Source organism: Herpailurus yagouaroundi, unplaced genomic scaffold (genome assembly GCF_014898765.1).
Source record: "Herpailurus yagouaroundi ecotype Mexico unplaced genomic scaffold, PumYag 100, whole genome shotgun sequence".
Taxonomy (NCBI): domain Eukaryota; kingdom Metazoa; phylum Chordata; class Mammalia; order Carnivora; family Felidae; genus Herpailurus; species Herpailurus yagouaroundi.
In genome coordinates, this window is record NW_024412391.1 from 21,695,025 (window position 1) to 21,718,695 (window position 23,671).

The window sequence follows — 23,671 nt, forward strand, 5'->3', positions numbered from 1 at the left end:
GCTTAACTGACTGAGCTACCCAGGCACCCCTCTACACACTTTTAATTTATATATTGGCTAGTAGAAAATTTGAAATTGCTTATGTGATTCACATTATATTTCTAAGTGCAGAATTAGGCAGTTTTCAAAATAATATTGATAAAAATGGAAATCATCTATGAACCCCATCATCCAGAACTAATTCTTATTAATGTTTTTGTGTATATCCTCCTAGCTTTTGGTTTTCATGAATTATTGAATGGTGAATGAACATGTGTACTTATTCTCAACAAACACCCCCTGACAAACACAGATGTTTATTTTTTTATTGACATTGTTTCATGTCAGTAAGTATACTGTTTTCAGTGGGCACATCCTAGAAGCTTGACCAATTCCCTAGAAATAGACAGTTATTTTTCTTTTCTTTATTTTTATTCTAACATTCCCCCTAACATTTGTATGTGTATACATATATTCCATCTATCTTCACACACTTGATCTGTTATTTTACTTTGATAATTTCCAAGAAATAGAATTGCTTAAAGGGATAAGTGCATTTAAAAAAAATCTTTTTTAATGTTTATTTTTGAGAGAGACAGAGCGCGAATAGGGGTATGGGGGGCAGAGAGAGAGGGAGACACAGAATTCGAAGCAGGCTGCAGGTTCTGAGCTTAAGCGCGGAGCCTGATGCAGGGCTTGAACTCAGTGAGCTGTGAGATCACGACCTGAACTGAAGTCGGAAGCTTAACCGACTGAGCCACCCAGGTGCCCTGGCATAAGTGCATTTAAAATTGGATTTTATCTTGTCAGATTGCACTGACCTATAATTTGTGCCTTTTTTTATGACAATCTAGTATATTCTTTGTAGTCCTAAGTAACGTTAAACAAATACAAATAGCAATAATTTTTTAATTTAATTCCATAAAAAATGTTCTGATTTCTTAAGTATGATTTTCCTGAATCTTGGGTTTTATTTTTCCAAGTTTAGAGATTTCTCAATTTTAAAATGAAAGTTAATGAATGAGAAGATAAATGCAACAAGGTACTTTACAATCAGAGTTTATGTATCTCCCTTATAAAGTGGGATATTACGGGTTTTTTCAAATAAAAGAAGTAAAAAGGTTGCATTAATATTTGTTAGTAGCAACTTTCCCTTTAGCCACCTTGCAAACAAGATTGTGTCAAACAGAAGTAATTAGCTCGGTGGTTTGTTTTAAAAACTCATCACAATAAGGTATTTTTTTTCACTTTTAAAACAGTTGAGGTAGAGGTGCCTGACTCAGTTGGTTAAGCATCTGACTCTTGATTTCAGCTCAGGTCATGATCTCATGGTTTGTGGGACTGAGCTCTGCGTTGGGCTCTGCGCTCATAGCCACAGCATGGAGCCTGCTTGGGATTCTCTCTCTCTCCCTCTCTGCCCCTCCCCCATTCTTGCTCTCTCATGCGTGCTCTCTCTCTAAATAAATAAATAAACATTAAAAAATTGAAGTATAGGGGCACCTGGGTGGCTCAGTTGGTAAGCCTCTGACCTTGGCTCAGGTCATGATCTCACAGTGTGGGAGTTCAAGCCCTGCGTCAGGCTCTGTGCTGACAGTGCAGAGCCTGTTTGGAATTCGTCTCTCTCTCTCTCTCTCTCTCTCTCTCTCTCTCTCTGTCTCTCTCTCCCTCTCTCTCTCTCTCTCCCTCTCTCTCTCTCTCTCTCTCTCTCTCTCTGACTCTGTCTCTCTCTCTCTCTCTCTCTCTCTCTCTCTGTCTCTCTCTCCCTCTCCCTCCCCCCCAAAAAAAGTATAAATAAACATTAAAAAATTTAATAAATAGATAACATTTAGATGGAAATTCAGAGGAGCAAGAATAGCCACAAAAGAAAAATGTTGGTCCATCACACTTGATTTTTAAGGTTTATAATAAAGCTATAATAATCAGATCAGTGTTATATTGGTATTATGAAAAAGGTTCCAGGTCAATTCAGTGATGGAGGATAAGGAAGGCTTGCCTCCCTCTTCTGTGGATGGAGGTTGAGGTGGAAGCAAATTCCTGTGATTGGTGGCGTTAAAATATTAGTAATGGGGGTGCATTAACTTGGGGTTTTCACCATGTCATATAGATGTTTATGATTAATTGAAGTGCCAAGAAGAGAACTGTTGTCATTCTTCTAAAAATAACTGTAACAATAATATGATTCTAAGAAAGACACTCCTTTCAGTTTAGTTGAGCTAATGAATGAATGCAAAATGCATATAAATACTGTGCTGGGACTAAGTGTACATAATTGGAGAATACATGGCCCTTGTTTTCAGAGGATGAATGGTGCATTGGCGAAACACCCTATGTAGGGACCTGTCACAAGTCAGTCAATGATATGTCCTTCATTGGATGTGTAAATGAAACGTTATGGGATTATGCAGAGGGAGAAGTGTTTGAGGACATGGTGGAAAAACTTGATCAAGAGTGTGCTATTTGAACTAGGTATATGGAGTTTGACAAGTTTCAAACATAATATTCCAGCAGAGTAAACATAATGAGTTAAGATGAGAAATATAGTATGTTTGGGCATTTGTAGATTATTTGGCTGCCATCTGTTATATCTTGGGTTAATAGCAGGAGGCAAAGGTGAAGTTGTTAATTGCCGCAGGTTAAGAAAGAGTTTGAATCCTTGCCAAAAAGTTGCCCTTTATTCTTACCAAAGAGAAACCTGTTCCGTTTTGAGCATGAATCTATATATTAAAAGATAATTGTCGGGGCACCTGGGTGGCGCAGTCGGTTAGGCGTCCGACTTCAGCCAGGTCACGATCTCGCGGTCCGTGAGTTCCAGCCCTGCGTCAGGCTCTGGGCTGATGGCTCAGAGCCTGGAGCCTGTTTCCGATTCTGTGTCTCCCTCTCTCTCTGCCCCTCCCCCGTTCATGCTCTGTCTCTCTCTGTCCCAAAAATAAATAAACGTGGAAAAAAAAAATTAAAAAAAAAAAAAAAAAAGATAATTGTCAAGAATTTATGGAGAATAGTGTCCTTTCAGGCTATTAAAATACATCAGGCCAAAGGAAGTTACTGTATAAATTCAGCTCCACATTTATATGATTGCATATAATAGCATATATGTATAGTGAATAAAGTGTCTTTTCTCATTGATTTCCATTAAGAACTTGGAGGTATGAGAATTACTTAAATATTTACTTTAAGAAACCAATTGTTAGTTAAAGCTCTTTGGCACAAATAACAGAAACTGGTTCTGGCTGGTTTAAGCAAAAAGGAATTTATTGGCTATCAGAGGATCCCATGGAATCCGGGACAGAATTGAACAATAAAACTTCAGGAGCAGCAGGAGGCTGGGAAGTTCTGAGAACAACAGCAGGAGTTGGTGGAACTTCTCTCAACTCCAGTCATCTCTTCCCTCAACCCGTTAGTCCTGTGACTCAGTTTGGAATTCTAAATTTTAGGGAGAGAATCTTAATTGAGCATAAGCACAGGTACTTGTCCCTGGAGAAAGGAACTGAGTCTTTAACACCAGAAGTATTAGGGTTGGGGGGACAGGCAGTACCTGCTTATGTTCTGTTTATCATGTGTATAAAAGTTAGTGAAAATTCTATTAAGATATAGTACATGATTATTTATTTGGTCTGTCACTCACCTAAACCTGCTTTAGATGCCATTGTAAAAAATATTTACTGTACTAAGGTGTTGTTTTTAGTTACAATTCTGATCCCAGATTTGCAGACTGTAAAGGTGTGAGGGTTTCTTTCATGTTTTCGCAGGCTTGGGTTTTTTTCCTGGTTCTCCTTATTTTTTAATTGACCAACTTGCTGAAAACAGGAAATGTTAGTTCTCTAATTACTAGTTTCTGTAAGCTAGTAGTAGAGCTTTAAAATGATCTGATTGGAAATATAGCAACTGATAATGTGAGTATCATAATAGTTAACATTCAAGAAGTACATACAATGACAAGCAATTTTCTGAGTACTTTCTGTATTTCATTTAAATTTAATCACCCTATGATGAAGAAATTGTTCAGAACACTTTACATGTATTAACTAATTTACTCTATAACACAAAATGAAGTTAGTAATAGTATCCCCATTTTGCAGATCAGGAAATGGATTGGAAAGATGAGTATATAATTACCGAAAATCGCTTAGCAAGTGAGTGGTGGAATCCACCCCAGAATCTGTGCTTTAGTCCTCACGTTATTCTTCCCTGGGATATCTGTGATTCTCTACCCTTACTTTGTCGACAGTCCTGTCAGAATTCAGCATTTGCTTCTCAGCCTTTCTAGAGCACTTTATTTTTGTTTTCATTTTGGTACATTTCATTTGGTACATTTTCATTTTGTAGCATAGTTTGTTATTCATTTAAAGCATATCTCCCTAATTAGGTCACTGGAGACAGAGACCAGCCCTTAATTATTTTTCTGTTTTCAGTATATAATAAATATCTGTTAAATTGAATTTAATACTGTATTCAAATTGAGTCTCTAGTTAGCCAGACATTTTGGAATAAATATGATTTTATTCTTTTTATTATGAATATTCCTTTGTCTAATGATTCCAACTCTGTTCCACTCCTGACCTTATAAATTCTATGTCTTATTCTAATAAAGTATTTATATAAAATCTCTCCCTTGGATTTTCCAGAGCAGTACTATCCAATGGAACTTTTCATGATGGTGGACGTATTCTGCATTTGTACCATTTAATAAGTAGTCATCCATGGCTATTGAGCATTGGAAATGTGGCTAGTAAGACAAAGGGACTGAATTTTCAGTTTTAAATACCTGTGTGTGGCTAGTGAGCTCCTTATTAGACAGTGCAGCTCCAAAGAGCAAAAGGAAAAGGAGTCTAGTAGCATCTTTTCACTTCCTGCCTTAGGCACCTCCTGCCTAAGTCACTCACCTTGGCTCAAAATTAATTCTTCCCAAATAATTTATGCATTAAAAACATAGAACATTTAAGTATCCAAATATGTACATGGGATCCAGTCACCCATTCCATTTAGAGAGAAAATTATTAGCTTGCTGTTTTTGCCTTTATAGTGCTTAGTGTAACATTATAGAGTAGAATTAAATTATATAAAATCCTAACATTTAACCCTGCCCCCCAAGTTTATGGTATATTAATGATAAAAATCTTTTAAAAGAAAAAAAAACATGATCTACCATTTATTTTAATACAGTCTGCTTCCTACTCCTCTGTGGTGGTTGCAATCGAACATCTAGTTAGGCATGTTCATTCAGTTTCAGTAATGATAACTGGAGTTAGAAATATTGGTTCATGCATTTTGAATAAAAAATGCCTTTTGAAACTAGCAACAATGGGGCGCCTGGGTGGCACAGTCGGTTAAGCGTCCGACTTCAGCCAGGTCACGATCTCGCGGTCCGTGAGTTGGAGCCCCGCGTCGGGCTCTGGGCTGATGGCTCAGAGCCTGGAGCCTGTTTCTGATTCTGTGTCTGCCTCTCTCTCTCTGCCCCTCCCCCGTTCATGCTCTGTCTCTCTCTGTCCCAAAAATAAATAAAACGTTGAAAAAAAAAATTTTTTTTTAAATAAAAAAAAAAAGAAACTAGCAACATTAAGCTTTCTGAGGAAGTATATAAAATTTGGTTTATTAAATGATTTCATATTATTGAGTAGATCATTACTGATGTTTAACACTATAATTTTAAGTCTGAAGTTGTTAACAAGGGATAAAATTTTTAATTGAAACATAATTGAAATACAGCATCATATTTTAGGTATACAGCATCGTGATTCAACATTTATATGCATGGCAAAAGGATCACCATAATAGATCTGGTTACTGTAAAGTGTAACAACTGTAAAAACAACCTTAGAAAGGTCCTTGGGGCACCTGGCCAGCTTAGTCGGTAGAACATGTGTCTCTTGATCTCGGGGTTGTAAATTCAAGCCCCAGGCTGGGTGTAGAGATTACTTAAAAATAAAATCTTTGAAAAAATAAGAAAGATTCTTGCCTCTCTTTTTTTTTCTTTTCTAATAATTCTTATACATCATGTATGAGTCTCAAATTTTGAATCTAAAGTCTTTAGGTTGTATGTTGAATTTAAATTCCATTTACTCTCAGATTAATTTCTTTGCATGTTCTTCCCCCACCTTGATTGTACATATGAAAGTCAAGCAAATTAAATGTGTGTATATATATATGTGTATATATAATATATGGTATATAATGTGTACAAAAGAAATGTGTATACATATTACACATAATTTATATACTTCTATTTATATTATATAATACATGTAATATGTATACACATCCTTATTACTGTCTTTAAAAGCTTGGATAATTATGAATTGCTACATATAGAATAACAAATATGGAAGACAAAATCGACTGAATTTTATTTAAACTTGCTTGTCTTGATTAATCATGTTAAGAGTTCAAAAGACTCAAAGGGAAAGTTTATGAAAGAAGCCATAGACTTTGGCCTTCATTACAGACATAGGCTATCTTTTTATAATAGCCAAAGTTTGCCTTTTTATTACTTTATGCCTTTAGATATTATAGGATGTTATTTTCAGCAATGTTCACTGAATTTTTAAGGGAAGGCTTTTTGGGGCTCCTGGGTGGCTCAGTCGGTTAAGTATCTGACTTTGGCTTAGGTCATGATCTCACAGTGTGTGAGTTCAAGCCCCATGTGGGACTTTCCGCTTTCAGCACAGAGCCTGCTTTGGATCCTCTGTCTGCCTCTCTCTTTGCCCCTCCCCACCTCACACACATGTGCTCTCTCGCTCTCTCAAAAATGACTTTTTTTTTTTTTTTTTTTTTTTAAAGGAAGGCTTCTTAAAAGCTGCAAGAAATTCTTCCTGGGTTACAGTTTCTAGATCACAAAGATCTTTTTTTCACCCAGACTTCTACCATGATATGACTTGAGTAGGTCTTTTTCTTTTTTGTGTGTATTTTCACATCAATATTTAATTTTTTGAAAAACTCAAATACTCACATGGTATAAAATCAAAATATATGAAAGAGAAAAGTTTCTCTTCCATGCTATCTTCCATTTGCCTCGTCCTTCCTCCCCTCACAAAACACCTTTGCATATACAAAATAGGTAGCAACTGTGTCCATTTTCAGTTTTATGCATACTAGGCAAATAATTGATTCTTGCTATTGTGCACAAATGTTAACATACTACACCTTTCATTTTACATCTTGCTTTTTTCTCACATAACAATGTGTCTTGAGGATTTTTCCTTATTACTTAGAACCTCTTCGTTCTTTTATTTTTTTAGCAGCTGTATTGTATCTCATTGTATAACTAAATTGTAGTTTATTTAATGAGTTGTGTGGGTTTTTTTCTTGATGACCTAGAAAGTTCGAGTTGCCTGAGTAATTTTGGATAATATTAAGGTTCTGAAGATCTGAATTAATAAATGCAAGGTTTGAAATATTTTGTTGATTTTGATGGAAGTCTTTCTAAAATGTGTTAGTGCTTTACCGTGGTTTAGTACAACAGAACAAACACATTACTGAACTTACTTTAACTCCTATGTGATAAAGTAGGTCCCTATGTGAATATTTGAGGTACCATATATTTTACTCTGGTATATTTTCTTGCTCCAAAAGAAATACATCATTATTACAGGATGCAAATTGCCTATCATGCTTCATCTGATGAACATCCATTTTGATTATGGTTAAGACTTAACTTTTTGGGGGTTATTGTGAATCAGTTATAGCTCTTCTTTCATACTGTATGTCATGCTATCTTTGCTTATGTAATATTTCTCATTCCTGCTAATTATTAGATCCTTTCATCTCAGTATTTTTTAGATATTTTGCCTGTACTTTTTTGAGTATGTGGGCTCTACTGCAGCGGATTTATGGCAGATCTGCTGTCCAGGCGTCCTTTCAGAGAATTTTTGTTAGTACCAATGCGACGTGTACTAGTGGGGAAACTCTGGTACTAGTTACATCAGAGATCGTAACTTTTCCTGTTCCAAGTATTCATTTATGTTGAGTAGAGTTGACACACAGATTGTTAGTTTCAAGTATACAACATATCTCACCACCAAAAGTGTAGTCACCATCTGTCACCATACAATGTTGTTATAATACTATTGACTATGTTCCCTGTGTTTTGTTTTTAGTGTTCATTTGTTTTCGAGAGAGAGAGAGAGAGCGCACACAAGCAGGGGAGGGCAGAGAGAGAGGGAGTCCGAGAATTTGAAGCAGGCTCCAGGCTCTGAGCTGTCAGCACAGGGCCCAACTCAGGGTTTGAACTCACGAGCTGTGAGATCATGACCGGAGCCAAAGTCGGACACTGAAGGGACTGAGCCACCCAGGTGCCCCTGTGTTCTCTGTGCTTTTTTTTTTTTTTTTTTTTAATGAAGTTTGAACTTCTCAGCATATTTGATTCCTATAGACTTTAAAAAATGTTTTTTTAATGTTTATTTTTGAGAGAGATAGAGACAGAGTGCAAGCCGGGGTGGGCCACAGAGAGAGAGAGAGAGAGAGAGAGACAGACAGACAGACAAAGCAATCTTAAGAGGCTCCAGGCTCTGAGCTGTCAGCACAGAGCCCGACGCAGGGCTCAAGTTCATGACCTGCGAGATCATGACCTGAGCCGAAGTCAGATGCTTAACCGACTGAGCCACCCAGGCCCCCCTCCTGTAGACTTTTTAATTCTAGATTTCATTTTATTCTTTAGCATTTCCTGTCCACTAAAAATATTTAACCTAACCATTGGTGTAGTTTGAGAGGGTCTAATTACCTAACCAGTCCACTGACTTTTGAAGAGAATCTTCTTGGTAAGGCCTAGTGAAAAGAGGAACTGCTTCCTCCTGAAATGGACTAAAGTGCCTTGTAAGGCAAGCTCATGTTGCTTATTCTCATAAATAGTAGGATATTAACTGTAGGTTAAGTTATAACACTTTTTGAGGGAGTCAGGGAAGGGATATGATAGATGACATCTGAACTAAGGTTTGAAAGGTGAACAGAATTAGCCAGGTAAAGGGAGGGTGAGAGAGGGTGTTTTGCCTTTGGGAGCAAAGAACTGAAATGGAAAATCAGGACATGAGAGAGGATAATGACTAGTGAAAGATGGTGCCCTGTGTCTTCAGTATACAGTGTGATAGGTGAGAATGAGGTGGCACATGCATTTCTTTCTGTGATTGGGAACAAATTATCTCCTCCATCATTTCGCTAATATTCTGCACTGGTCAGACCACATGTAACTATAGACTGATAAGGGCAACCAGACTGATAAGGTATCCATAAATCAGGTCAGATGAGAAATGACCAAAACAAATTCTTGCTGAAAAAGAGATGACCTGAGAAGTAGGGTTGTTGGGGCACATCTTTATGAAAATGAAAATGTTATTGCCACTACACATACATGATATGCTGTGATTAGTGGGGGAATAGTTTACATCTCCAGTTTTGTAGCATTGTAGCCACAGTAACTAGCACTGCGCCTGTCACATAGCAAATGTTCAACAGATATTTAAATGAACGATTAAAGATTAAATACCTGTGGGTGGGAATTGCCAGGAAAACAGGTTTAGGTTCAGTATCTATTTTCTGAGTTGCTCAAGAATAAGAGTTTTTCCCTTCAAGTTGTGAACTCTCCATTGGAGCAAGCATTCAAGCAAATGTTATTTAATTGTTAACAATATCACGTGAGGAATTCTTACTTTGGGTAGAAAGTTAACTATAAAGACTCTTGCAACCCATCCACATAGACCCACACATTCCCAGTGACCTTTCAAACCTTTGTTTTATTGAGTGGTTTTTTGAAGTTGCTCAGCCGCAGTTTTTTTCTGTTGATAAAGTCACTGCATGTTAAAAAGTTACTACATTAAGTTTGGTTTGGCAAAAGGAATATATTCAGTTAGCTCTTTTTTTTTTTTTTTTAGATACAAAATCCTGTTCTGCAATTGGTGCATTATATTGTTACTCCAAATAAGGCTGATCCACGTTTTGTGGCCTGAAACTTACATAATTTGGAAGTGTTCTCTTTAAAAAAAGAATCTAAAATTAAATATAAAAATGGTGATTTAGTATGAGAAAAGATAACAACAAAAAAATACCATAAACATCACAAAATCCAGAAAAATAGCTTATTACTTATTATAACATTTCTATTACTATTAATTGATACACTTTCTTGATATTTTTTTTCCTACTTATTTTGGCTATCTATTCATTGAGCACCTCTTTACATGACAACAATTTTGTATTTTCTATAGAGAGATCCTTTCTTCTTGCACACGGCTTAGCAAACTATAGCCTGCTTGTGTTGGTAAATGAAGTTTTATTGGAGGATAGTCATCTCCAAATTATCTATGGCTGCTTTTGCACACGCTATAGCAGCAGAGATAAAAGAGGCCAAAGAGCCCACAAGCCTAAAATATTAACTATCTGGTATTTTATAGAAAAGACTCCAGCTCTAGTATGTTTGATCAAAATATTGATAGTTGTGAAGCTCAAAGAAGTTTCCTTAAACTAGTTACTGGTACATCTTTAATTTCCTTCACTTTGTTTAGAGGATGCTTCTTGCCTGGGGAAAAAAACTCCAGCTCTTGATCTTAGGTGGCTGGACCACTCTCCTTTCCCCAGAAGTGTTCAAAGTTTGGTCTTAGTGTGCCACCCCCAGCAGGGTGCTAAATAGCAGTCATTCATACCTTTTCCTTGGGGTTAAAGATTGGGTCTGGGAGCATTTTGTGTTCCAAGAGGGACAGGTTATTTGCTGGGGCTGGACGGATGTCGAGGTAGTGCATCCTTGATGGAAGTACCAGGATGACCTCCAAGAATAGCTACAGAGGAGCCCTTAAGCATGCGGCTGGGGTTGCTGCTCCTTCATGTGCTCCCCAAAGGAGAACAAACCAAATTTTGTAAGGGAAACTTCCAAGTAAAGGATTCTGAAACTTAAATGAATTGGCTTCCTGGTAAATCTGCTTATGTCCCCAGGTCGTATAACTTACATCTGTTTGAAGTTTTTCTTTCCATAAAGATCCTTTTTTCTCATGCACTAGTAGTCCTCTATTTGCTACCGCCACTAACTTTCCCCTGCCCTCCTCCAAAATAAGGTAAACCAAATGAGATCAATAGAGGGATAAAATTATACTAAGGATATATAGTTCTTGGAAAATCATTTAGATGTGATAGGTCAAAAATCTAACAAATTAGTAACTGGGATAAATCAATGAGTAGTGCATGGTGAATATAAAATGAGCATCTGATTGTGAAATTCATCCAGAGCTGACCAATATGAACTTTGAGAAATAAATTGACCTCTTCTGTAAAATGAAGGGATTGGATTATACTCTGGATAAATTTATGGTGAAATGATACTGGGTTCAGGAACACTGAAATCCTATCAGTGACCAAAGTAACAACCTTCCACCTTCTCTTCCCAAACTGTTACTTGCACAGGAAAGTGGTAGCAGAATAAAAAATATATATTTAATAATATATAAATAAATATATTTTATAATAAAAATGTATAATATACTTAGGTCTTAAAATATAACATACTTTATATTATAGCATAATATACTTTGTATATTTTATAATGTATTTTGTACACATACACACACACACATGCGCGCATTTTCTTGTTGCCAGAGCTTGGGGCGCAGCCGGTAAATGTTAAACTTTGGTCAGCTGAGGTGGTAATCCTTGGGACCGTCCTTCCCATCTGCACCTTCATTCCCTAAAAATTGAAACCCACAGAAGAGGAAAGAAGAAAAACTCCCTAAAGCATGTCTACTTAAGCTACAGAGAAGGGAAAGGCAGAAGAGAGCAAGCTGCACCTATTTGCTGCCCGTCTACTACAGTGTCCTGTCTGTAAACATAACCCAGTCTATATTGAGATCACTATTCCTCTCACCTTTATCTATGTGTGATTATCCTTCAAGTAGAAAATTAAGAGGATGGTAAACTTTGCCATTTGTGGTTTTAGCATCTATAATTTTGATTGCAGGTAATGCTAAAGATCTTTGCCACATAATTTACAGCTTTTTGATGTATGAATTTAAATCACAGACACCATATGAGATGGATGTGTGGCCATGACTAGTTTAGTGAGTGAGCTTAGTCTCTTGTCCAGTACATATCTTTTAGTAAGGCTTTTGGATGTAAAATGCATTTAAACAATGATTCCAAAAAAGAAAGTGCATTGATAGTGAGAGTGAGCTCTAAAACTTCTACGATTTATAGATCAAAATTTCTGGGGTGCCTGGGTGGCTCAGTTGGTTGAGCATCTGACTTCGGCTCAGGTCATGATCTCGCAGTTTGTGGGTTCAAGCCCCGCGTTGGGCTCTGTGCTGACAGCTCAGAGCCTGGAGCCTGCTTCAGATTCTGTGTGTGTCTCTCCCCCTTCCCCACTCACACTCTGTCTCTCCTTCAAAAATAAATAAACATTAAAATTTTTCTGAAAACTTTACTGGTAATTTTAAACACATGTCCAGTATAAATGAAATGGAGGAAGGAGCTAGAACTATCTATAATATGTTATTATTATATTAAAATAATCTCCTGCATGTTGCTGCAAACAAACCACCTGAAAACTTTGTGACTTAAAAGCAGTATTGATTTATATTTTATGATTCTGTGGATTGGTGGGGTGTCTAGTTTGTCACCTATGTTCACTCATGCAGTGGCATTCAGTGGGCAGTCCAGTGGGAACTAGGCTTGGCAAGGACAGGTAATATGATGGGGCTGGCTCTCCATATGGTCTTTCACCCCAAGATTTTAGGGCAGCAGTTCCAGGAGGGCAAGCCACTACGTACAAGTAGTTTTCAAGCTTCTGCTTATATTTGTTGAGGCTCTATTGCTCAAAGCAAATCATATGGACAAACCCAGGGTCCTTGGGCGGGGTGTGGGGGTGGGGAAGAAGAGTATACCAGAACTGAGATACTAAGAGACATCAAAAGCCATTATAGGAATGATAAACCACTCTACTACATCTCTAGACAAAGTCTCCAAACTGCACATGGCTGTTTATCTCTCTAAACCACAGAGGTGAGCCATGTTTGATGTTATTTTAATATGAAGTCTGTGACTTCATTCCATGCCACTCTTCTCTTTCTTACCTACTCAGATTAGCACTTTCCCATGGTAGGGTCTTTGTTGATCTGTCTGCAGTGGAATGCTATTTCTTCTCCTCTTCCCTCCACCCCTTTGCTCACCTGACTCATTCAGTTTCATCCTTCAGGTAAATTGTTACTCTTGGGCAGCCTTCCCATGCTGGATAGGTTTTACATTTTTCCTGCATGATGCATTTTTCTTTTATAGCATTTGTAATCATTAACAATGTCTTTGTGCCCATTAGAACACATTTCATGAGGACCATGTCTGTAATAAATTTTTGTGCTTGACCTCACTTTCATTCACCCCCACCCCCATTTATCACAGTTCCACGTACATAGTAGGTGCTCAGTAAACATTTGGTAAATGAATATGCCTAGCATGGTCTTTTTCTTAAGTAGCTACTAAGGCCTAAAACACCATTTCTGCTTGATCCATAAGACAGCAGCTGTTTTCTTGTGGCTTTTATATACATACACACACACACACACACACACACACACTTGAGATTCTGTTACTGCTTTTGTCCACTTTCTCTTTTAATCCTCCAACTTTGCTTTTTAAAAAATTACGGTTTCTTCTGGAGTCTTCTGTCTTTGATGTATTCTTTTTTAATCTCTACCTTTTTCTATTTTCCTTTCTCTTTCTGGTTATTTCTCATTGTGGAAATTACCAGGTGATAAAATCTGCCCTTTCCAGAGTAAATTATCGGTGTTTTCTTTTCCTGGGTAATTTTTACTGGTACTTTCCAATCAGGAGTCTTGTTTCTATTTTTTTTAAATTGCTGGTTTCTGTGTTGGGTTTTTTAGGTGGCTGTGTAACTAAAGCATTGTTATACTTTAATTATTTAGAAAATTGCTCCTTGAAATCACTGCACAATTAAATTATAAGAGTTCAATCAAATTCCTCGTTTACATGATTTTTAATTTCTTAATTGAAGTATAACCAAATTTTTTTTCTTTACTTTTATAATTCCTTTTATGTTTCATATTAAAATTTCATATTTATGATACTAATGGGTCATTTCATGTGAATATATCGTCAGAGTATTTAGGAACATTTAAAGCAGTTTTATATAATAAGAAAACTTAGGATGGATTTTCCTGGATTAGATTTTAGGAATTTGGATACACACACACACACACACACACACACACACACACACACACACAAAAGCTGGAGTGTTTTGGCTATTAATCTAGACTATCATGTCCATAGGAAAGACTTATGTTTTCAATCCTATGATTTTTTTTTCCCCACACTCTGTTTATTTTGGATATTAATTGAAAATATATCTTTAAAAATGATTTCCTTCAACAACATTGTATATTTATTGGATTATTAAAATAATATTTGTAGACAGTTGTTCATTATTAAGTCATCTTAGTACTAAGTAGGCAGTTGGTCAGGCAAGGATCTACAAGACCTAGTATCTTCCAGTCTTTTCCGTCATTAGCTGATCCTGTAATAAAAGAAACGTCTGTTTTCCTAATCTCAAATTCTTATTTTGACCTGTTATATAACATGGTCGTTCTGATAATGTGAGAAGAATGTAAACTATAGAAGTGGTGAATCTTTGTGATTTAAGTCTTTCTTACTCAGGATGAAGCTCCCTGTAACAAGGTTGGTATGAGTATAGAAGGAATTGGAAGAAGTAGTGATTTTCTTAGTTTTGAGTCAGTGTGGTAGTAGCTAGTATATGTACAGGTAGAACCACCGTCCCAAGACTCATGGCTGTGGAAGGAGGCTGAGAGTCTTACACTTTTATGAATCATTTGGGCTCTAGAGTTTTTTTAATTTCATACTTACAGAAAAGTTGCAAATATAGTACAAAGAATTCCTGCATATCCTTCATCCAGATTTGTCAAGCACTTATGACATTTTGTTAGGGTTCCTTCTGTCTTATGTATGTACACATACATATATACAGTTATTTTCAGAACCACTTGAAAGTAATTGCCGGTATCATACCCCTTTATAATGCTTCAAATGTGTATCCTAAAATCAAGGACATTATCATAGTATTAGTATCAAAATCAGAATATGTAATTTTTAATTTAACAAATGTTTGCTTACTTGGAGCAAAGTGTAGGTGAAGTGAAAATATATATATTCTTGCAAAACTGTTCAGGTGCTTAAGGGAATTACAGTCCACTAAAATGAATAATCAATACAGCAAATTAGTCTATTTTAGAATAAGTTGTGGTACAATAAGATTTACACAAGATACTCAGAAAGAAGATACTCTAGAAAAGCGAAGGAAAAAACCAGTCATTTAACCTAGGGAATTGGGGAAATAGTTCTTGACTGGTGCAGAGTCTGCCTGAGAGGTAGAAGTGCACCATTGAAGGAAAGTGGGAGAGATCCACATCCCAGAGTTCATCCTTTATCTTCTGTCTGCTCTTGACAATGAAAGTTCTGAGGATGAATGTGTTATTTCAGTAACTTAGTACTGAAATATCAGGACTGTGTATGATAGGACAGGTTCTGTTTCTACAAAAGCTGATATATTACTTGTTTCCTTTTAATTAACAAATTTTAACCCTAATATTATTGGGCTAATAAGAAATAGATTTCTTTTCCTAAGCACTTGTCCTTAGGTTGTTTTTCAATAATACCTCTCAGTTATGAGAGACCAGATGTAGCGGAGTTGAGTAGCTGTAATTTCTTTAAAGGAATGGAAGGAATGTTTCCAAAAGCTTAATTAAGTCACTGTCAATCTAGGGCTTAAGGGATAGTCACTGTTTTAATGTTTCTAGCATTTATGTATTAAATTTTATATGTGTAAGCTATTCTTGCATTTACTATAATTTTCCTGAATTAATCAGAAAGGGCTTTATATAATTTTCAGACTTTGCTAGTTTAAGATAAAAAGGGCTGAAAGAGGCATATACTGACAGTATGATTGTAGTAGAAATTTGAAAATCCAGTTATTGAAAATAGCTTCTGATTACAGGTGGGTTCTTCAGTATTAAAATTCTATAAATTGTTTTAGAATAAGGTTTATTCTGCTAACCACGTTTATGTGGAATGCTATTAAACTGTTTCACAGGTCTTTATTTCTCAAGCAGATGTTTTAAGAATTTGTTTTACATTTATATAAATGTTTAAATGTAGATTTTTAGTTTTTGTTACTTTTTTTTAGGTTCACATATACATTTTACATGTCAATATTTGGTCATTTGGCAAGGGGATTTCCATAATGGAATTTCAGACTCTATTTGATAATCCGTTTTTTTCTTTTCTGAGCTGTTACTTCTTGTCTTTTGGTTAAAAAGAAAAGTAAAAGGATTTTTTTATTTTTTTCTTGGTATCTAGTTTCCTAATTTCTTTTTAGAAATGAATGCCTTTTGACAGCATCATACTAAAATGACAGTAATTTATATGAATTTGCTTTAGAAAACAAATTTACTCATCTGATTTTTGAATCCTTCAGTCTGTTCTTTAATACCTTTGGGTCATATATGCAGAATCCATTTGTTTTTGGTTGAAGTTTTCAGTGTGAGGAGTTTGAGGTCGGGGAGCCCAAGCAGAAAATGATATGTGTTATACTTGGAGAAGAACAAAGTATGCTTTGAGCAAGCCAAAGGCATAGTGTCCTTTTTTAAGCCCAGCATCCTAGTATATACATTTGATATGTTTCAAACTATCTTTATCATTTTTTTAATGGCTCTTGTGGAAATTTTCTTGCTGCTTTGTGTGCTGTCAATGACTATCAGAAATTCAAAGATGAGTTTGTGGTCTACAAAAGTTAAAAACATAACATGGAGCACTGTTAGTTAGGAAAGTCTTTATACAATTTGGATTCCCCAGAAGTACACTCATCTTACATTTCTGACTTTATTATTACAACTAATATATATAAACTCTGTGTATATGAGTCTGAAAGTTCCCCAGCCATAGTTAGGTAACCCAAAACAACTTTATTCCTAAATCTAATGTAGTCTATTTCCTTTTACAATGACCAGTATTCATTGAACTGATATACTGTAATTACTTAAGTCATCTCTTACTTCTGGTTTTTAAATTCCTTTTATTTAAAAAACTGTAACTAATATATTTGTATAAACATTTTGTTTCATATTTATATAAAAATAACAAATTTTTGAGGTATTTTAAATTATTTCCTTGCTTTCCCATTTAGGAGTGCAATCACTAGATTTAAATGTTTATTTATTTTGAGAGAGAGAGACACTCATGCAGGTGAGGGGCAGGGTGGGGGGGGGGGGGAGAGACAGAGACAGAGACAGAGACAGAGACGCAAGCAGGCTCTGCTCTGTCAGCACAGAGCCCAGTGGCGGGGCTCAATCTCACAAGCTGTGAGATCATGACCTGAGCCGAAATCAGGAGTTGGATGCTTAACTGACTGAGCCATCAGGTGCCCCTGAAATCAGTAGATTTAGACCCAAAAACATGATTATTACTTTCAGAGGATTTGTAAGTGTGGTGTATCATTCTGACAGAAACTAAAATTGCATAGTTACTTCCTAGATCATACTATAAAAGAAACTTTATTTATTTATTTATTTATTTATTTATTTATTTATTTAAAAGCTTAAAGGAGATTTTTTTTAAGTGTATTTATTTTGAGGGAGGGAGGGAGAGAGAGAGAGGGAGCGAGAGGGAGAGAGAGAGAGAGAGAGAGAGAGAGAGAGAGAGAGAGACCGAACCAGCGAGGGAGAGCCAGAGAGAGAGGGAGATGGAGGAAACTAAGCAGGCTCTGTGCGGACAGCAGAGAGCCCAATGCAGGGCTCAAACTCATGAACCGTGAGATCATGGCCTGAGCCAAAGTCGATGGATGCTTAACTGACTGAGCCACCCAAGTGCCCCTAAAAAAAAACTTAATTTAGAATTAAACTAAAGTTTCCATTATTTTATGTTACTGTCATGAGTGAGGTGGCAACGTGGTAGAAGTTAATGTGCTGTGTTCCTTGCATGTAACAATTAGCTTCTTTCTTACACGTCTGAAAGGGTACTAGTTAGCTATATCCTTGGAAAAATTGGCACAACGATCACTCAAATAATTCTTCATGTTTTCAGTATAGCGTGCAAGCTAAGTGGCCATGTGCAAGTCACTTAATATCTTTTTTCCCTCAGTTTTACCATCTTTGAAAAAGGTGATACTAGAATCTGTCTTCCAGGATGGTATGATCAAAGTGTCCAGCATTATAATTTAGTAACCACAAATTTTGCTTTCGTTTGATTTAGTACCATACTAAAGTAGTTAACTGCTATACAGACATCAGCCTTTACTAACACTACTACTTCATTACTTAAATGTTCATTTTATTGGAAAATGGTGTAGTAGTCCTCCTTTGCCCATGGTTTTGCTTTCCATGGTTTCAGTTACCCAAGGTCAATTGGCAGGTTAGAAGTAGATGATCCTCCTTCTGACATATTGTCAGAAGGTCAGTAGTAGCCTAATGCCACATCATAATGCCTATGCCTTTACCCCACTTCATCTCCTCACATAGGCATTTTATCATCTCACATCACAAGAAGGATGAGTATAGTACAATAAGATAATTTTGAGTAAGAGACCACATTTACGTAACTTGCATTACAGTATATAGTTGTAATTGTTCTATTGTGTTATTAGTTGTTAATCTCTCAGTGCCTAACTTATAAATTAAGCTTTATCATAGCTATGTATCCATAGGGGAAAAAAACATAGTATATATGGGATTTGGTACTATCGGCAGTTTCAGGCTATCCACTGGAGGGTTTTGGAATGTATTCCCCATGGATAAAGGAGGATTGGGGATTATTGTATTTTGCAAGGAGTAAGTACAGGATCTGAAGTCACAACTTGCCTGGATTGGAATTTCAACTCTGCCAGTTAGCTGTGTGATTTGTGGAGTAAATTATGTATCCCTTTAACTCTGAGGTTCTCAAGCATAAAATGAAATTATAATAGTAATAAAATTTAAATGGAGTTGTATTTAAAAGTGCTTAACACGATTTCTGATACATTCTAAGCAGCAATAAATGTTTCCTTTCCATAGTTATTTTTAGCATAGTTATTGTGTTATTTATTACTGAATAAGTAATTTCTTCAGAAAGTAACAATAAATGTTTATTATCCCCTTGTTCCTATGAGTCACAAATTCAGAAGCAACATAGCTGGGTGGTTCTGGTTCCATGTCTCTCATGAGGTTGCATTCAGGATGTCAGCAGGGGCTGAGGTCATCTGAATGTTATTTTGAACCTAATGGCTATAAATTTTACATTTTCCAGACTATGTCTTCAGCGGTGGTACAGTTATATGCAGCAGATCGTAACTGTATGTGGTCAAAGAAGTGCAGCGGTGTTGCTTGTCTCGTTAAGGACAATCCACAGAGATCTTATTTTTTAAGAATATTTGATATTAAGGTGAGTTTTGTTTTGCTTCCACTTTAAACTGTAGGTGCTTAGGTTTTTTATTTCAGTTACGATTTTTACATATATTTATGTATGTTACGTATGTAATTTTTGTTTATCCTGTATGTATAGTTTAATACTTTTTACATCTTGGGCTTTCCCTACATGCTCTCTTTCTAATGATACTCTTCTATTTCATCTTGTCCCATACAGAGTAATATAAAGTCCTTTCAAGGAACTATAAAAGTATATTTTAGTTTAGTATGTACTGTTAGTTACTTCAGCCTAGGCTTAAAGCATAATACAGTATCTATAATAATGTATTTGCTACCCATTTTTCCTTATGTTGTTTCTCAACGTAGGTATGTTTACGTTTTCACAGCTTTGTATCGCTCACATTCAAACACAAATCCACATTGTCCTAGATTGGATGCCCATTCTCAGGTATTCATTTCTTGTAGTTACCATAGAAGTAATTACCTTTTTGCAGAGATGAAGTCTCCATTTATCTTTTAAGACCTTTTCTATAAGTAGGCTTTTGTAATATTTATATGTGACAATAAATACAACCAAAAAACACTGACTTTGAACTCTCCTGGATGATACTTACGGATAGATTGTATGTCAGCCTCTGTATGTTTAATTTCTCTGGGCCTTGGCTTATTTATTTATAAAATGCGAGAACCATCTGCGTCTATTGCAAAGTGTTTCCCTGAGATTAAGTAAGATTTAAGTTACTGTACTTTGTAACTTAGTGCTTCTTAGCATCCACTTCTCCATACTCCAAGAAAGCTGAGAGATGTGGGGTACTCCTGTTATCAGTGGCTTAACTATGGCAGTGATTCTAGGGGATGGGGAAACATGCAGTAGTTTGAAAGAAACCCATAGTTGTTTTGACATACTTCTCATCACCAATGAGAAGCACTATTTAGAAGTAAAGTGCACATATAACTCCACAAAGAGAAAAGGAATGGGTGGTCCTGTGTGTATAGTGAATTCTGAATATTTTTAAGTCATGGTCTAGGTAGAACTTTGCTTTCAGAATAGGGCAATACTTATCTTCCTCTAACTGCTGATTTCTAATTGTAGATAACCATTGCTGAATGCTTGGCAATTAGCCACCTTTGGTGTTAAGGTTAATTCTATGTCTTCTACTACAGCCATACATATGACAATCCAGTCACCCATGCCTCTCCTAACCAGAGTTTACCCTTGGTGCACCTAAATCATCGGTCTTTTTCTGCACATGATTGACACTGCTTTTACTAGTAGTATTAGGGAGCCACTGTATAAAATTTAGGAGTTCAAAGACTGTTAGTGAACAGTACAGAGAAGGTATATTTGACACTCCCAGCATCTTACAGAATTGAGGAAAAGAGCGTGAAATGTTCCTATAATGTTTGATAGCACACGGTCTATTGCCAGTGGAACTAGGCACTGATCATCAGTGCACGTACAGCAGTATTCTATTCCTTCTGTCTGACATCGATGACCTAGTAACTGTTCTAGTTACGTATTTGACCAGGTAACTATATTTGGGAATACAGGCTAAGGAGATTGTATCTTGGCATACTGAATTAAGCTCACTTGATACGTAGTTTTTATGGAAGAAATAGCCAGAATTTACTATTTTCTTATTAAGAAAACACCAGTTAAATTATGTTATATATATTTTATGCATATCTGTGTTTTCTGTGCATGTAAAAGCTATTATTAATAAAAACAATTTGCTTAATAGGAGTCATCTATTTTGGTTTATTCCTAGAGATTATCTTTTTGTTAACTCTTATTTTAACTGTTGTTTTCTAGGATGGGAAACTATTGTGGGAACAAGAGCTATACAATAACTTTGTATATAATAGTCCTAGAGGATATTTTCATACCTTCGCTGGAGATGTAAGTCATATTTTTTTTTTATTGCCCTGTTTAATGTAATTGTTTTTACATTTGTCTGTGGAAAGCATCTATGAGCTTTCCATGTAAACACTGTATGAAATAAAAAGAATGATTTTACTTTTAAAAGCATCTTCATAGATAGTAAAGAGGAAATGGCTACGATTTTAAAGGGCCAAAAAACCAAAAAGGATTTCAAAGAGTACTGTGAATATAACTTGCTACGTGAAAAGAAATTTGGTTTTCATCATCTTTTTGTCTTTGGGCAGATAGCTTAATCTTTCTGGGATTTAGTTTTCTGTAAAAATGAAGTCTGAATTGCCCACTAATCTGTGATATCTTTTAAACATTGAATATTATATTGCCATTCAAGTTATTTCGTAAAAGAATAGTTCGTGACTTAGGAGAGTACTAAAATAAAGTAAATGTGTGTAGCGGGGAGAACAGAATTTCAAAAATTTATAGCATATACTTGGGGAAATTGTTAGAAGGATTTCCATACCATCTGCTCCCAGGGATTGTCTGAGTGTCTAGATTATAGGTGATTTTAATTTTCTTTATTTTCATATTTGTATTTCCTAAATTTTCTATAATAAGAAAAAAGATGGTTGGATTAGATGATCTATCTTTTCAAAAAGTATTTTCTTCTCTAGCTATTGTTTTCCACATTTTTCTTAATAAAATATAGATATATGTAAATATATAAAAGTATGCATTAAGTACCATAATCAATAATGTCAGTGTGTTTCCACGATTTTAAATAATTTACCTGAATTAAAGTTATAATTTAAATAATACCTACAGTTAAGCTGTAAAATAAAAACATTCCCTAGTAAAGATAGAGCTGGCCTGCATTTGACCAACTTTTCTGGTATTTGCTTTTTCTAAAATCCAAATTATTTTATAGAGCTCTGTTGAAGGATCAAATTTTTTTGTTTCTTTTCTTGTTGTTGTTGAAGATAAAGTATTCAGTTTAATTTTGAGTGTCCACTGTGATAGGCAGCTTTTCTAAATGTAGTCTTTTACTTTGCTTTTTCTGTGCTTTTAGCATTCTTAGGTTTTTCAAGTAAAATTAAAACTTTAAGGTAAACTGAATCTTTGTTAGTAAAGTCAGCTTTCCTTCTTCAGAAATGTACTTTGTTGGCTATCAACATTTTCATTAAATAAAGCTAAATTCATGTGTTTTGCTGTTTACCTTTTTTGCTAAAAAAAAAAAAAAAAATATTTCAGACTTGTCAAGTTGCTCTTAATTTTGCCAATGAAGAAGAAGCAAAAAAATTCCGAAAAGCAGTTACAGACTTGTTGGGCCGGCGACAAAGAAAATCTGGTAAACCTTTTTTTTTTTTTTTTTTTTTTTTTTTAATCCTTTGAAACAGGAGCTAGCAAACTAAGGCTTATGGGACAGATCTGGCCTACCACCTGAAGTTTTAGTGAGACACAGCTATGTTTATTCGCTTACATACTGTCTGTATAGTGTGTCTGCGGCTGCCTTTTTGCCACAACAATAGTTGGATAGTTACAACAAAGACTGTATGACACACAAAATCTAAAATGTGTATTCTCTGCCCCTCTAGAAAAAATAAAAATAAAAAAGGTGATGATCCTTACTTAAGAGGCATATTAAGAACTAGTTTTTTTCAGTTTACTGAAGAACTCATTCTGATAACCTTTTTTTGTTGGTAATATTCCATATATACTGACTCTTAAATTTGCAGTTTTATGGCATTGTTCTTACATTCTTAGAATATTTAATACTTTGTGAACAAAGACTTTTTAGGCAAGCCTAGAAGCAAATAAGCCACGTTGCAAATATAATCTGTAAACACTGTTTTGTCTCTATTTTGTCCCTAATGTTATCTATTATTAAACCATGAGAAACGCAGTGTAATTCATGAGACTTTAATACACGTTAAGATAATTAGAGAATGATGCAAGATAGTGTAGAACTTTAAATTTATTGGTATAGAAATATTTGTTAACAGTCTACTGTTTCTGTTAGGAAGTGGGAGAAGGGTGATTAGGAAAGGTGAACCTCTCCAAAATCATCGTTTTATGCAAATCAGTTTTAGGAGAAATAACATATGGGTATCGAGATCAGCAAATAGATATCCTTAAAACTATGCCATATGCTCCTTGAAAGTTTTCTGTATATCTGGGGGTACATGTTACCACTGTATTCAGGGATGTGCTTTACCAATAAGAGGGACTAAGCCATGAAAAAAATAAGACATTGGATCTGGAAAACTGGAGTGTAAAATCATGTACTCCATTTTATACTTCTCCATTAGTATTTTAATGTATTTTCAAGAGGGAAGTGAGGTAAAAACGAGAATAAAATGAAGTAAGCTGTTGCTCACTATTGCCTTCTTATTATATCTTAACTGTAATGAGCACATAGGAGAATTGT

The 23,671-nt window shown here is 35.6% G+C and overlaps 1 protein-coding gene across 1 annotated transcript in view; it reads left to right on the plus strand.

Moving 5' to 3' along the window:
• WASL (WASP like actin nucleation promoting factor) overlaps window positions 1-23,671 on the plus strand; it is a 63,693-nt gene that overhangs the window by 12,834 nt on the left and 27,188 nt on the right. Inside the window, exons 2-4 of the mRNA XM_040472083.1 lie at window positions 19,249-19,383; window positions 21,181-21,267; window positions 22,495-22,591. Coding sequence (XP_040328017.1) covers window positions 19,249-19,383; window positions 21,181-21,267; window positions 22,495-22,591 — 319 coding nt within the window. The remainder of the gene's footprint in view (window positions 1-19,248; window positions 19,384-21,180; window positions 21,268-22,494; window positions 22,592-23,671) is intronic.